This window comes from Bidens hawaiensis, unplaced genomic scaffold, assembly GCF_021521415.1.
Source record: "Bidens hawaiensis isolate Kalapana, Puna unplaced genomic scaffold, B.hawaiensis_p1.1 tig00012813_1, whole genome shotgun sequence".
In the NCBI taxonomy this organism is placed as follows: domain Eukaryota; kingdom Viridiplantae; phylum Streptophyta; class Magnoliopsida; order Asterales; family Asteraceae; genus Bidens; species Bidens hawaiensis.
This window is the reverse complement of record NW_027492066.1, coordinates 292,505-308,280: the sequence shown is the minus strand read 5'-3', so window position 1 is coordinate 308,280 and position 15,776 is coordinate 292,505. Positions and strand designations below refer to the sequence as shown.

The 15,776-nt window shown below is 43.0% G+C and overlaps 1 protein-coding gene across 1 annotated transcript; it reads left to right on the top strand.

Annotated features, from left to right (window-relative positions):
• Window positions 1-9,203: 9,203 nt before the first annotated feature.
• On the top strand, window positions 9,204-14,472 carry LOC143542227 (uncharacterized; the record flags this gene model as incomplete). The annotated part of the gene is made up of 15 exons (XM_077034864.1): window positions 9,204-9,475; window positions 9,557-9,797; window positions 9,926-10,200; window positions 10,280-10,456; window positions 10,532-11,221; window positions 11,305-11,393; window positions 11,470-11,532; window positions 11,618-11,706; window positions 11,804-11,866; window positions 11,955-12,539; window positions 12,628-12,702; window positions 12,790-12,854; window positions 12,933-12,990; window positions 13,614-13,845; window positions 13,944-14,472. Coding segments are annotated over 15 exons (3,393 nt in total), but the record flags the coding sequence as incomplete, so codon positions are not given.
• Window positions 14,473-15,776: the final 1,304 nt, after the last annotated feature.

Here is a 15,776-nt window from a genome sequence, read left to right as displayed (position 1 = left end):
AGTTACCGGACGATCGCGCACAGGCGAGGAAGATAAGACACAAGGCGCAGAACTATGAACTACTTGATGGTACATTGTATCGGCGCTCTTATCTTGGACCACTCATGAAATGCCTGGACGCTGAAGAAGCAAGCTATGTGATTAGGGAGATTCATGAGGGAATCTGTGGAATTCATGCTGGCCCGCGCATGGTGGTTACCAAGGCAATGAGCGCAGGTTACTATTGGCCAGGCATGTACTTGGACGCTCTAAAGGAAATCCAAAAATGCAAAGCATGTCAGAGTTACGCGCCAAACACCATGCGGCCAAAGAACAACTTGATTCCAGTAACCTCAGCATGGCCCTTCCACAAATGGGCAATTGACATTGTGGGTCCCCTACCACAAGCCCCTGGGCGAGTAAAATTTTTGGTAGTGGCAGTAGACTATTTTACAAAATGGGTTGAAGCCAAGCCACTAGCAAAAATCACAGCTGAGGCGATGAAGCAATTTATCTGGAGTCACATCGTATGCCGTTTTGGCCTCCCTATGGAAATTGTGAGCGATAATGGCAAACAATTCACCGATAGGAAGATATCCAGCTGGCTCAAAGAATTGCACATCAATCAGATTTTCACTTCAGTCTATCACCCCCAGGGGAATGGTCAGGTAGAACGCGCAAATCAAAGTTTGTTAAATGGGCTCAAGAAAAGGTTGGAAGGAGAATCTCATTCTTGGGTCGAAGAGCTACCTAATGTCTTGTGGGCTCATAGGACACTAAGTAAAACTAGTAATGGCGAATCTCCATTCAGCCTAACTTATGGGACTGAGGCTATGATCCCAGCGGAAATTGGATGCCCATCCCATAGGGTACTTATGATGAACAAGATTGATAATGAGCGCGAAAGGAGGTTAGATCTCAATTTACTTGAAGGGCGCAGAGAGGCGGCTATCATCAGTGAAGCCAAATACAAGAAAAAGTTGGAAAAGTATTATAATCAGCGAGTTAAAGAATGCCCCTTCAAGAAGAATGATTTTTTCCTCCGAAACAATGAAGCTAGTCGCGCGATACCCCCAGGAAAAATGTCCCCCAATTGGGAGGGACCCTATCAAATCTCAGAAGAATTGGGGAAGGGCGCTTATGCTCTAAAGGATTTGAACGGGAAAAAGATACCGCGCGCATGGAACGCAGCGCAACTTAGAAAGTGTTTCATGTAACAAGTTCAAGTTTGTAATCAAGGCTTTCAAGCCATTATGAATTAAAAATCGCGCTATCATCTAATATCTGATCTATCACCTTCTGCATACATGTTTCACACTTCCTTTATTCATTTGGAGCGATATGACAACACTATATTGACTTCAAAAAATGCAACGAAGTAAAACATACATGCGCGAGCCTTAGCTCAAAAGCGTTAAAGAGTCTTAACTCTAAAAACGTTAGGGCCTTAGCCCAAAACAAAGAGCCTTAGCTCAAAACACTCACAAACATCCATCTTATGCCCCGCGCAGTCTGATCATAAAAATCCTTAAACACAACTAAGGCAAAGTACATAGTTATTAAGGTCTCAGGTCAAGGTCGCGCGAGGAATCATAATGGATATCTGAGTAGCACAGGCTGACATGCAATGGAATAATGAAAAGTCATCGCGCGTGTCAGCATAAACAAGATATTGCGAAGCCATTTACAAAATAAGACTATGGTTAAGTGAGAAATTTCCTTACAACTTCGTTCTTATTTTAACATGCAAGCATATCTTATATCTACACAAGCAAACGTGAAGGAGATAAATGGAAACGCGCAAGATGTGAAAAAGGGAAAACAAATTTCATTTCATAATATCGAAATTTACAAGTACGATGAATTACAAATTACAAGTACAAAAAAGAAAATTTTGATGAAGGGCTTCTCAAGTCTCCACGTCGACGTCAGCCTCTTCATCACCCTCAGCATCTGGGGCAACATCCCCCGCGTCACCATCATCGCCACCAGCCCCCTCACATTCGTCGAGTAACTTCTTTAGCGCATCGAGGTCAGGCTGGTCAGCAAGCGCAGCTATCTGCAGATCATAAGAAATTTATTGAGTACAGAAATACTTAGAAAATTTATCAAAGAAAACTCATAAAGGTAAAGGTACCTGCTCAAGGACGGGGATGGGAGTATTCATGTACTTCTCTCCCACCGCGGCTAAGTCCGCGCAGGCCGCGTCGCTCTGGTAAGGGTATTCAGATGGATTCTTCTTCAGCATACCGTACTCATAGCCATCTGTAAACCCTTCAGCTCGACCGACCAGGCGCGCGGCAGCATTGCAGTCCATCACAAGGGCTTGAAACTCTTGAGAATATTTCATCGCCAAAGCGCAGCGAGTTATGCCCTGTGACACCAGCCATTGGCGATCCTGCGCGAGGCTAGCCACAGACGTCTCGAGGGCGGGAACCTGAGAGTTTAATAACTCAACAGTTTCCTTTGTCTTCTTTAACTCCTCCTTATCAGACGCTGCTGCCGCCAAAATTTCTTCTTTTTCCGCCTGCGCAGCATCAAATGCTTCCTGGCTGGATGCTGCCGTCGCCAAGGCCTCATCCCTATCGGCCTGCGCGGCCGCCAACTCCTTCTTAAGGCGCGCAACCTCACTCTCCAATGATGATTTCTCAGTGATAGCCTGGACAAGAGATCGGTCACGCGCCTCCGCCTCAAGTTCCAAGTCGCGCACCCTGCGCGCGAACTTGGACGCGTCCGCCTCCGCGGCATGCAGCTTCTCCCGCGCTGCCTGAAGCTCATGCCCGCGCTTCACGAAGGCGCTGTTGGCACTGGCTCTGTTTTCACTAAGCTCGGCCTGGAGCTTTTCAGCTCTTTCGCGAGCATCAGAAAGATGCCAAGCAGCCACCTTAGCCTCTTGCTTCGCTTCCACAAGAGCATCTCGTATTTTTATATAATCAGAGCGGAGCTCTTGGGAGGCGGCAATGAAGGCCGACCCAGCAAATATATGATCGTTGAGCAGGTCGTCGCGAGAGCGCTCCTCCTGGAACCTCCTTTCAGATGGAGGCACAGCATGAGCCCAGAATTCCGCGCACACACCTATCGATTGAAAGTTGCTATCTTCGGTTATGTCCCATCTTGGGCGATAAGTGTGGCCGGTTTCCTGCAAAAACACAAAATGTTCTAAGTATAAAGCATATTTATATGGAAGTACGCACAGCTGAGCAACAAAATGAAAACATACCTGCGGGGATGAAGCAGGAAAGTCAGCGCCAGCCCCACCAGAAGTATGCGCTGCGAAGCCTTGTGGCATTGCAGGGCCGGCGCGGACTCCGAAGGAGTCTTCAGCTTGAGCCTCCTCCTCCTCCTCATCCTCTTCAATTGGCCTCTTCCCTTGCGACCTGGAGGTCTCAAAATCAGTCTCGCGGGGAGGGCTGCGCGTAGGAGGAGGCGACGGAGGTCTTGGCGCCGCCAGTTCGGCGCGCAACACAGCTTCCTGCTCCTGGGTAATCCCAATAAGGGGAGACTCATCACCACCAGGAGCAGGAGCGGATTCAGAAGCGCCGGTAGCACCGGCAGGAGTAACGCTGGTGGTAGCGGCAGGAGTATCGCCGGGAGCTTGTGCGCCAGCTACAACTCCTACAAAGAAAATTGAACAAGGAAAACAAGTTTATCACTTGACTTCAAACATAAAGTTAGAAGACAAGATTAACACACATACCTTGGCGCAGCTCAGTTCGCGCAGCGAACATCGCCATGAAGTCCATTCTACCCTTTTTAGCGGGTAGAACTTTTGACTTTGAAGTGACCTCCGGAGATTTGGAGGCAACCTCAGGCGACTTTGAGGCGACCTCGGGAGTCGCCTCGCCAACTACTGGTGCCGGAGGCTGATCATCTACCACCGCCGGCCCTGTAAACATTCAAATAAATAAGGGTTAGTGACAACATCATCGCAAGCGCAAATCGCTAAAACCATTTGTAGATAAAGCAAAGTAGTACCTGTCGTATGCGCGGGACCGCGCCTCAAGTGAACAGGAGGTCTACCCGTGCGCACAGGCATGGAGGCAAAGAAAGCCCTGGGGGAAACCTCCGGTTCTTCTTCAGCTACCTCCTTTTGAGCATGGGGATGAGCAGCAGGGGCGTCGTTTTTCTTCTGTTTCTTGCTGGCCCCTGCGCCAGGTTGCCCCTTAGCTTTACGCTTCAGCTGGGGCAGCTCCTCCTCCTCCTCCTCCTCCGCGAGCTCAAGCTCGTAATTTTCGAGCGCATCTACAATATAAACAGCAGAAGTGTTAGCAAAAATTGGGGATTACAAGGGTAAACACAACTACAAGGCTTACCAGGCGCATCGCTCTCAAAGTCAAATTCCAGATCAACAGGGATGAACTGGTCATCGAAGCGATCTGGGAAGCACACCTCCCCAAAGTCCAGCGGGATCGAATCACCCTCCACGTGCTCGTCATACGCGGCATGGACGAACTCCCGGGTCACTGCGAAAAGCAACAAAACAAAAATTGTTAGCAAAATGAATTAACATATGACAGAAATAAAGAGATGATTTAAACTTACGCGCGCCGTCCACTTGGATGGCAGGCTTCGTCGCACGGTCGAACCACCGCCTGCTCATCCCAACCCCCACCAGCGCATCCTCGCAAATTTTCCTGGCGGGGGAAGGTTCGGCGCTCAATTTCTTTACCCAGGCGCCAGTTGGGTTCTTGATCACACCCACATCCGCAGGCGCAGAATCTGGCGCGCACATGACCATACGGATGGGGATGACACCAGCCCTCATGTAGAAGAACCTCTCAGACCAGTCATGAAGGCTTTTGAATGAGACAGTGCTACACTTCACCTTCTGACTGCGAGGGATAAAGGAGATCCAGGAATCCTGGACCTTGGGCTTATAAAAAAACTGAAAACGCCGCGGTGTGGGCTCCTCACCCAGCGCTTTGCACATAAACTCAAAGTGAGTTATGCGCACAAGTCCAAAGGGATGGACTTGGGATATATGAATCCCAAAAAATTTCAACACCGCGCCCACAAACTTCGTCATCGGAAGACGAAGGTTGCAGTGGGTGAAGAAATGGGCATACACAGAAATGTATCCCGAGGGCGGACTCGCCGCCGTTTGCCCCGGTGAAGGCAACATGCAGCCAAAAGTGGCCGGAAATCCCAGAGAGGAAACCAGGCTGTCGAGGTCCGTCTGCTTCAACTTGCAGAGGATTTCATTCCACCTCTTAGGGGCCTTGCCCCTCACAGCGTCCTCCGATGTGGTTTCAGCAGCCTTCTTCCCCTTCCCCTTCTGCTTCAATGTGGACATGACGATGGATTTAACACGAGGCCGGTGAGAAGAAACAAAGATGATCGACGAGTCTGAACTATCAGACATAAAACAGAAGAATCAAGCATAGGTTGAATCGGAAAGCAAGATCAGAAAATTCGAAATAGCACAAGAATGAAGATAACTGAAAATTTTTTCCTAAGGGTTCCTTTTATAGGCCCAGGAAAGAGAAAGGGTCACCCTGTCCAGAATTCACGCGCCCCCATTCGCATGTACAATCCAATGGGAGCGCGACACGTGTTGCATACAGCTGTTTGAAAGGACGTGAAAGGAAACGGAACAGGCATGGGGCAGAGACGCGCCCCCACTCGCAGGTGAAAACCAATACGAGCGCGACACGTGTTCCTGACAGCTGTGTGAGGGGACGTGAAAGGCAACTGTAGCACCTCGAGCACACGAAAAATCTGACACGCTGTCTGCGCACGTCACCACCAACCAACCATGTATTTGGACGTTTCGTTTCAACCAAAGGGATAGAACTTCGCGCAACGAAGAAAAACAAAGAGAAAAACGACAAAACCACACTAAAAAGCAAAATGTTAGTCTAACATCTATCTTGCATCGCTCGCGCGAGACAAGACACACATTAGACTGGGGGGGCTTGAAGAGGTATGTACCCGCCTCAACAACGAGCGAGGCGGGTCAACACACGAAGATACAGAAAGTGACTTGAAATCAAGACATTATGAAGGCACAAAACCAAAACGCATGCGCTCAAGCATCATACGCCCAGGCTCTACAGATGCTCGCGCATGCGCCCAGGCATCATATGCCCAGGCACCTTACACGCATGCGCTCAAGCATCATGCGCCCAGGCGCTACAGATGCCCGCGCATGCGCCCAGGCATCATATGCCCAGGCATCACAGATGCTCACGCATCACCTATACTCGTGCATATCGCACCTGCGCATGAAATATCTGCGCGTGAGAATAAAGAGAAGACCTCGCGCGTCCTCAGGATGGGCGCGCATTACACGTGTACACAATCAACCTTATCCTTATCCAAATTAGGATAAGGACAACCCTGATCGTACTCGTCAGCAACCTTCCAGAAGGTATCCGTTAGAGGATAAGAATATACTGATGCTGACAGCTACCAATGAAAGGTGGACAGCTCAGCGCAACCCATGTGCCACCATGTGACTGCACATGGGTCAGGTAAAATACCTGAATCAGAGGATAATCATTGAAATGTACCAGGTGTCCCAAGGACACGTGGCGCGAAGCAACAGGAGGAGGCCCAAAGGGCCCTAACAGAATCTGAGCCCAATCATTGGGAAACCCTAGCACTATAAATACTACACCACTTCTACAAGGAGAGGTATCTTATATTCTGCATTCCAATACAATACACATATATTACCACAGCAAATAGTATACAGTATTACATACATAATTATACTATATCAAGCGATATTAGGCTGTATTAAGCCAACATATACTCAGATTATTACATATTCTCCTACAAACTCTTATTCTCACACCGGAGGGTTACCCCAAAGAGGACCCCTCTGTCCCTTTCTGAGGGGTAAGTTCACGGTGTTGTTCGTTTTGTAGGTAACAGATCTCGAGCTCCGGAAGATCATCGGTGAAATCGCACAGTTACACCCGAGGAAGGTAGATTTGCTACGAGCGAGTAAATCTACGTTTCTTCATAAACAACATGGAAATTTCTCATTGCACCATTACCCATTTTAAAGGCTTTACACAAGATTAGGAGATTTGCTTTTGCATTTTCTTAAGACGCAAATACACTTTCCAAAACATTTCACCTTCTAGACACTTTACTCTCATATGCGTGTTATTTTACCACAGGTTGATGTTGGGTCTTTTCCTCTTACAGAAGATTCCCTCAACTTAAATAGACATCTCAAAGAAAAGAAATGGAAGATATTACGACTCACACCTTGTTCCTTATATTCTGATAACAATGACACATTATCAATTAGGGTGTTACAAAATGTAGCATATACTAATATACCAACACAATATTATTGGAAGTTAATCTTGAAACGGTTCATCGAAAAATTGAAGGGGTTAAGTGAAACATTTTTGGTAAGTTTATTTTGATACATTTATTTAGTATGGTAAGAATATTAAATATTATTTAGTTGCCTAGAATAAGTTATCTTGTTTTACAAGTTGCTAATGTACTATAAATAGATGGTTAGGGCTTATGTAATTTGAAAGCGTAAAAAATTATAATAAAAGAGAGAGAGTCGATTTTGGTTGAGATAAAATTCTGTGTCTGTGTTCTTGGGCCTGTTTTCTAACAAATATTATATAAAGGTGCACAAAATACCTGGTTCCAGACCTGACCCAGAACCGGTTTCTACCCGTACCCGACCAACGGGTACAACCTAGTATAGGATTTCTCCTCGGAGCTGTACCCATAACCGAATTGGTCTCGCCGGAATCGGAAATACCTGGTCAAAACCCGACCCGACCTACCTGAACCCCCAAAAAAACCCGGTCAAATATCCGACTATATCTAGAACCAGTTCCTACTAACCCGGTTTTGACTTTTGTTAATCACACCCGAAACCGGTTTCTACCCGGTTTCTAAAAATACCCGGTTTTTACCCCTCTAATAGTATATAACTTTTCTTGTAAAAAAATAAATAACGTATACATGACAACTCAAGTAACAATTTTTTTTGTAACAGGACACATCATGTAACCTACTAAACTGAAAGTTTTCACTTATCACACACACTCTAAAGCTATGTGCAGTGGAAGGCTACAAAATAGGGGATTTTCAATTAGGGATGAGCAAATTCAGTACCGGTACCAAAGTTTTGAGTTTCGGGATAGGTACGGTACCGGTACTGGTATTTCCCGAAATTTTACCTTCAATACCGGTACCGTCCCGGTATTGTAAATTTCAGGATCATTATTTTTGGTACCGGTACGGTACCAAGCTCATCCATATTTTTCAACACGTGACGCCACGTTAACATAGAGACTATTTTTCATTTAAGAGTGTAGTGGTTTGTAGCCCAACCCCCCCCCCCCCCCCCCCCCCCTCAAAATTGCTTGAATATCACCAGGGGCGGTGTTATCGCCCAAAATCCAACCCATTTTTTGCCCACTACGGAAAGAATAATAAACTTCTTACCTTGATCAAAATGATGAAAACATAGGAGTAAAATACATCTTAATAATATTAAATTAAATTCATAAACGAGCCCAATGTGATGACATACACACAAAGACAAGGCCCGTTCCGCCGCAATCTAAACAACCCGTAAAACAAAAAGCCCAGCCTTTTCACAATCAGTCGACTTCTTTCTTTCTGAAGGCAAATTACACAACGCGGACGAAACCAACCACGACGGAATCGGAGACGACCACCGCCACCCACCGGATATTCTCTCCGGCCTCAAATTCACTATCTCAGGTACCATTTCCCCTATTCAATTGCAAAATTCACCTACCAATTTTGCTCCCAATTGTCCCGCCAACAACTAGGGTACACAATTCTTCAATTCGGTGCTTGTTGGTTCAATTACGAAATGTGGTTGCTTTATTTGCTTGTTTTAAGAGATACTCATGTAGCTGTAGTTAGTGTATGGCCGGAATGTGTAGTACCCACATGATAAAAACGCTGACTTTTTGTTTCTTGATCTGTCTTTATTAAATCAAGATTATTGAATAAAAACGTGATTTTTAATCTTATTCAGCATAAAGTTTAACACTTTACATATGAGTGGAGTGTTGGAAGTGTGTTAAGTTATGGCTGCCAATGCAAGATTCGAATCGGCTTCCGCCAGTTCGTCTGAGCCGGGTTTTTCGGGACCGTATTTGAATGGGAAACGGGGGAGTTTGGATAGACCTGGGAGCTTTCGGGAAGGTAGAGAGGGAGCGGAGACTCGGATGTTTAATTCGGGGTTTGCTGTAACGCGAAGTGGAAGTGGAAGTGGTGCGGCGGTGGAATCGGGGACGAGGAGTTTGCCGCCGTTGTCGCAGTGTTTGTCGCTTGAGCCGATTCAGATGGGTGATCGGAAGAGTGATCGGTCGGGCGAGTTGAAACGGGTTATGGGTATTATTGCTGGAAGTGGAAATGAAGATGGGTCTTCTGGTGCTGCTGTTTCGGCGAATTCGAAGCCTTCGTCTCCGAATGTTGCAGAGGATCTGAAGCGTTTGAGATCGAGTGTTGTGGATACTTGTAACACAGCTAGGTACTTTTTGTTACCCTTTTGTTTTGGTGTGTTACGAATATGTTCATTAGGTTGATATTTCATGATGCAACTTTTTTACAGGGGTAGGGCGAGCAAATTGGATGAACGCTTGCATAAATTGGATAAATATTGTGATGGTGTAAACACAAAGAAAACACAGAGAAATGATTTGATGACTAATGATCAAGCAGGCTCTACAAACTCAAAGATCGGAACTCAAGTTTACAGAAATCCTGCAGAACTTGTAAATCAAAGAGTAGAAGATCGTCCCAAGAATGTTCTTTTGAACAAACGTGTTCGCACTTCCGTTGCAGAAACAAGGGTTTGCTTCTTATATGTCTTGGAACATCATATTAATTCTTTTGTTACTTTATTAGCTTCTTATGCACACTTAGAATTTAACGAATTGTGAAGCTTGTTAAATGTTTCCTTTTTCCAAATTTAAAATAGTCGGACTTACGGAGTAATGGTCTAAGAAAGCAGCCTGTTGTGGTGGCTAAAGATCGAGATTCAGTCAAGGATAATGCTGGCGAATCTGATATTTCAGAAGATAAAATTCAGAGGCTGCCTGTAGGCGGGGAAGGATGGGATAAAAAAATGAAAAGAAAACGTTCAGTTGGAACGGTTTGTACTAGACCTATGGATAACAATGAACCAAAAAGAACCGTTCAAAACAAGGTTGCTAGTGAACCTGTCTTGCAATCAAATGACACTCACCCTTACAGGTAGCCTATTTATTATCAAGAAATGTATGCGGTTGCATCATACAATGGGTTCATAATAATCAGTAAGATTATATTGCAGATTAGGAGCTTCGAATGGTACTACCAGCAGTCACAAATCGGATAACAAGTCAGAAGGGTCGTCTTTGCCTAATGGTTCTCGTGCTCGCCTGTCTCCCAGAAATGAACTCGAGGGGCCCACCAGAGATATTACTAGTGGACCAAACAAGGAAAGAGTACTTACAAAAGGAAACATTAAGTATGTGCTTACTTTTAATCTGACCTGTTACTATGCTTAGGCATTTATATTGTCTTAACTATATTCTATTTGCAGGTTAAATGCTCGTGATGATAATTATATTCCCGGTGGTAATTTAGTGACAAAAGGGAAGGCTACAAGGACTTCACGTAACGGTGCCATGGTGCCAGCCAACTCAACACCAAGTACACCTCGCTTATCTGGAACTCCAGAAAGCTGGGAGAATGTGACAGGTGGCAGTAAGATCCCGTCAACCAGTGGAGCTATAAATCGGAAACGGGCTATGCCTACGGGCCCGTCTTCTCCTAACATGGCTCAGTGGGGTGGCCAGAGACCACAAAAGATTTTACGAACCAGGAGGGCAAATTTGGTGTCACCGGTCTCAAATCAAGAACAAAAACCGTTATCATCTGACAGCTGTTCGCACTCAGACGTTAGTGTTAGGTTAGCTTCTGAGGGAACCAATGGTCCTGTTGTTTCCAAACCCTTAAAACCTAAACTAGAACCGGTTCAATCTCCATACCGGGTGTCTGAAAGTGAAGAATCTGTTGGTGGTCAAACTGTTGGACCTTCTTTAGCAGTTGGAATGAAGGCTAAATCTGTGATTAAGGAAGAAAGTGGCGAGGGAGTGAAGAAACAGGGTCGCGGTGGACGAGGCCCGTTAATTGCAAGAGCTAGCACTTCAGTAACCGGGAACAAGTTGGATAATACACCCATGGTTAAAGCAGCTAGAAGCAATAAGCCTGCTTCTGAGAAGAATGAAAGGTTCTAGAATTTGTTTATTGAAATAACAGTTTTTGTTTGATCTGTTTAGTTTAACTCTTAAAATGATGCATCTTTTTTGCCAGTAAGTCGGGACGACCTTTGAAAAAACTCTCGGACCGCAAGGGGTTTTCACGTCTTGGTAATTTGCAGAATGGTGCTTCTGAGAGTACAGGTATGGTGCCATGGGATATAAGGAAATATATATATATCTTTCTACAAAATGTAACAGTTTTTATATGATATTTTAGGGAAATCTGATGATGACCGTGAAGAACTGTTGGCAGCTGCAAATCATGCTCGTAATGCTAGTTGTAAGACAATTACTTTAATATTCTTTAGTTTAGGTTGTAAAATAATAAAGCAATTTAGCATATGGTATTTTTTTGCCCTGTGTAGACCTAGCATGTTCAAGCACTTTTTGGAAAAAGTTTGAACCTATATTTGCTCCGGTCAGTACAAAAGACAAAACATATTTATCCACACAGGTGGGAACTTTTGTAACAAATGTTGTTTAATCATAAGATATTCAATATCCATTCTTGATCTTTAACTTTTCAATCACTCGTGATGCTTTTCAAGCAGCTAAAAGAGCCTGATTGTCAAGAAAACTTTCCTCAGTTTCATGGCCGTACAAATAATGTCGCGGTACTTCTTTTGCCTGAATACTTGTTATGTTGTTTAGCGTTATTTTTGGGGTTTTAACATTTTTTTTAATATTTATTTGCTTTACCAGATGAGTGTTACACATGAAGTCTGTGTATATGACGCAAATGGTTCTGCAGAAAGAAGCATGCATGTGAAACATCAGGGAAGCGAGTCTTTTTCTGGAAGACTCGATTCAGATAAAACATCTAAAGAATTCATCCCATTGTTCCAAAGAGTATTATCAGCACTCATTATAGAAGATACCGTCAACGAACTTGAAGACGGAGAAAATACCGAAAACACACAACTTCAAGATAGTTTTGGTGAGTCAGCTTATGACACGTTTCACCATGATGATTTCAACGAACCGAGAAAGAGGGCTAGAACGGAAGTTGAACAAGAGACTGTGTTTCAAAGCACGCATTCTGTGAAGCTGTCTTTTTCTAGCAACGGATGCACCACCAACACTTTTAGAAGCCCAACTGTAAACGATTCTCCATGTGGTGACGTGGCGTTAGCTGGGATCTCAAAGAATTTGGTCAACAGGCCACAAGTGGTGCACATGGAAGGCTTTGGCATTCCTTCATTTGATAATAATCAGCATGACCAAATGCGTCTCGATGACAAGCTTCTTTTGGAGCTCCACAGCATTGGTCTATATCCTGAGTTAGTGGTAAGCTCGTACTCGTTTGCTTAATATATACTTTACCTCTTGTATCACATTATTAAAACAATATTGGCTCATTAATGAAAAAAAACAGCCAAAGTTGGATGACAAGGAGGATGAAGCAATCAAGCAAGAACTCAACCAACTGAAGACAAAACTTCGACAACAGGTTATTACAATGAAAACTTAATATAGTATGCTATAGCATCCACAATGATCACCGATGTTTACTATTTTTCTTCCATTTTTGATACAGAATTATAAAAAGAAGGCGTACTTGGAGAAAATATGTAGAAGTGTTGGATATGGCTTTGAAGGACGGTAATAACATTATACACAGATCTCTTATCGTCAATGTATGATGTCTCTAAGCTTAAACATCATCTGGTTTTTATGCAGAGATCTTGAGCAACTGGCAATGGATAGATTGGTGGAGATAGCTTACAGAAAACTTCTGGTAAGTATTTAACTTTTAACCCTTAGGGCGCGTTCGTTTCACAGAATTCGTGGGAATTCAAAGGAATTGGAATTAAAATCCCATGACATGGCGTGTTCGTTTCGTTGGAATTGGAATCTTAATTCCGTTTTGGTGTGTTCGGTTGTCAAGGAATTGGAATTGGAATTCAATTCCTTCAAATTCCTTTAAATAAAGAGATTCTAAATCCTTCCAAAATGTGGAGGATTTCAAGTGAATTCATTGGAATCTTTTCTCGAGATTTTTCTTTTAATTTATTTATTTTTTAAACTAGAACAACGAATAAAACATTTTAGTTTTTTTACTTTTTAGTTTTCGATTTATATTTTGAGTTATGAATTTTTTTTATTATTTTTGAATATTTTTTTGAGGGGTTTTTTATCTTAATAGAAAACCTTAAAAAAATTCAAAAAAAAAAATAATAAAAAAATCATAACGCAAAATATAAAAAAAAAAAACTAAAATGTTTCCGCCGTTATCAATTCATTTGTCAAACGAACACATCAAGAAAACTTTGAACCCGCGCTATTAGTTTCTTGTTATTGGCCAATTGACTAATAATACGGGTCAAATAGTTTTTTTAAATCCGCATGAATTTTTTGCAGGCTTCTAAAGGACCTTCTAGAGGTGGGACCCCAAAGATTCCAAAGCATGTTGCATTGGCATTCGGAAGGAGAACTCTTTCCAGATGTCGCAAGTTTGGGAAGTCAGGCGTAAGCTGCTTTAACGTGGCCCCACTTAAGGATATCCTGTTTGCTCCACCGGACTATGAGTTGGAGCCTCCCACCAAGTATATCGGTTTCCAAAATCCCCACCCAGATTCAAGGATATCGTCTGGTACGTTTGATTCACTTACCAGTTACCAATTTGGCTTAATATCGAGCCTGTTCATTATGCGTGTGTGTGTGTTTCCTAACATATTAATAATGCATCAGATGAGGCCTTTGCCATGAACGGACCAATATCAAACAGAGAAAAGAAGAAAGATCTTTTACTGGATGACGTAGGCACTGCCTATGGCGGAGCCACAGGAAAACGTGCTTACCAGGGCGAGAGAAAAATGAAAGCAACGACCAAACAAAAAGCGGGTCAAGCACTGACCCAATCAACAAGAACGCTACACCCTGTACAGCCTTCACTAATTAGGGAAAGTCGGATGCTGTCACATGGTCAAGATACGTCCAGGGAAAACGTTGACCCGCTCAACGAGTTGGACCCGATTGATGAATTAGGGGTAGGTGGTCCGCAGGATCTGAGTTCGTTTCTGAATTTTGATGATGATGAATTACAAGATCATTTTTCAGCGGGGCTTGAGATACCGATGGATGATCTTACAGAATTGAATATGTTTTGATATAGTATGAAGTTAAATAGTGCAAATGTATATTATTTGGATGATATAGGAAAGGTAAGATGCCATGTAACCAACTCATCATTTGTAATTATGGTCTTCCTTTTTGGTTTATTCTTTCATCATCTCTCATCTTTTTTATTTTAGAACTGGAAGGATTGATCAAAACTAATGGCATGTTTGTTTTGCCATTTGATACTTCCGTTATATCTTTCAAATTAGTAAATGGAACGATGTTTTTAGATATCTCTGCAAATGACTGATTACGGTTTTCTGTTTGGTTTAGGCTATAGTTTTACACATCCTGGTTTAAGAATTCAGCAACTCTAACCTACCCTACCTGACCTGAACCACATGCGTTTTGACCCGTTACATAACCACTCGCTTTTTTTGTTACTGTCTAAATGAAGCCATGGATATAACACCATGAAAGATGTTTTACACCACCATATGTACATCACAACACAATACAACGAAGCATTAGTTATCGATCTATGATGATGTATCTAAATGGGATCTGCTGTGGTAACACAACACCAGCTTTGTACATCACAATCTCGTACCACCTCATATGACCATTTTTGGCCCTCAAATACGACCTGCATGATAATTTTCCCCTGCTACCCTACCTATGTGGGCCATATGGTGATACGACCTGTATGACACGTTAGTGGTATTTCTATATAGCTTTGCCCATCTAATTTGTTGAATTGCGTTTTTCATGATTGCGATGAAAGAAAAGCTCATCTCAGCGTTTTCACCTTCCTGTGCTTGATTTATCGTGTATTTTTTGAAAAAACGAGATGAAGAACATTTCGATAGAAGTTAATTGAATTGTTTGGGGTTATTTTGAGCTTCAGAAAAGAAATAGTTTAGGTCACAACTTCCTTCCTTACTTGCAGGGCCGTCTTCGAGAATTTATGCCTTGGCTGAGCCGAAATAAAAAGGCCTGTAGACCCTAACGAGTAATGAAATAATATGAGCAAAAAAAATTTTAGGCCTTATGTAAATGGTTTTTTGTTTGCTTTAAACAATTAAATTTTTAAATTTAGGTTGTGTAAATTTTTTTTTGTATAAAAATAAGCTTAGAAACGTCTCAAGTGAGACTAGAACCAAGCTAGTTATTGTATAATAAGGGAAAACATTAAATATACATATTTTTTTTTCATAAAAATATATATATAAAAGAAATTTTGTGTTCCCAAAAATTAAGTGCCCTGGCCGGTCGCCCACGTTGCCCGATGCCCCAGTCCGGCTCTGCTTACTGGCATAAGATACATCAATGCTGGCTTTACATAAAATCAATTTCAGTTCTGTACATCAAACCTACTTAGTAGGTATGAAACCAAAGTCTATACTGCAGATCTAAGGTGTTAAATCACAACCAAGTTTCTTAGATTGTGATAATGGCATAATG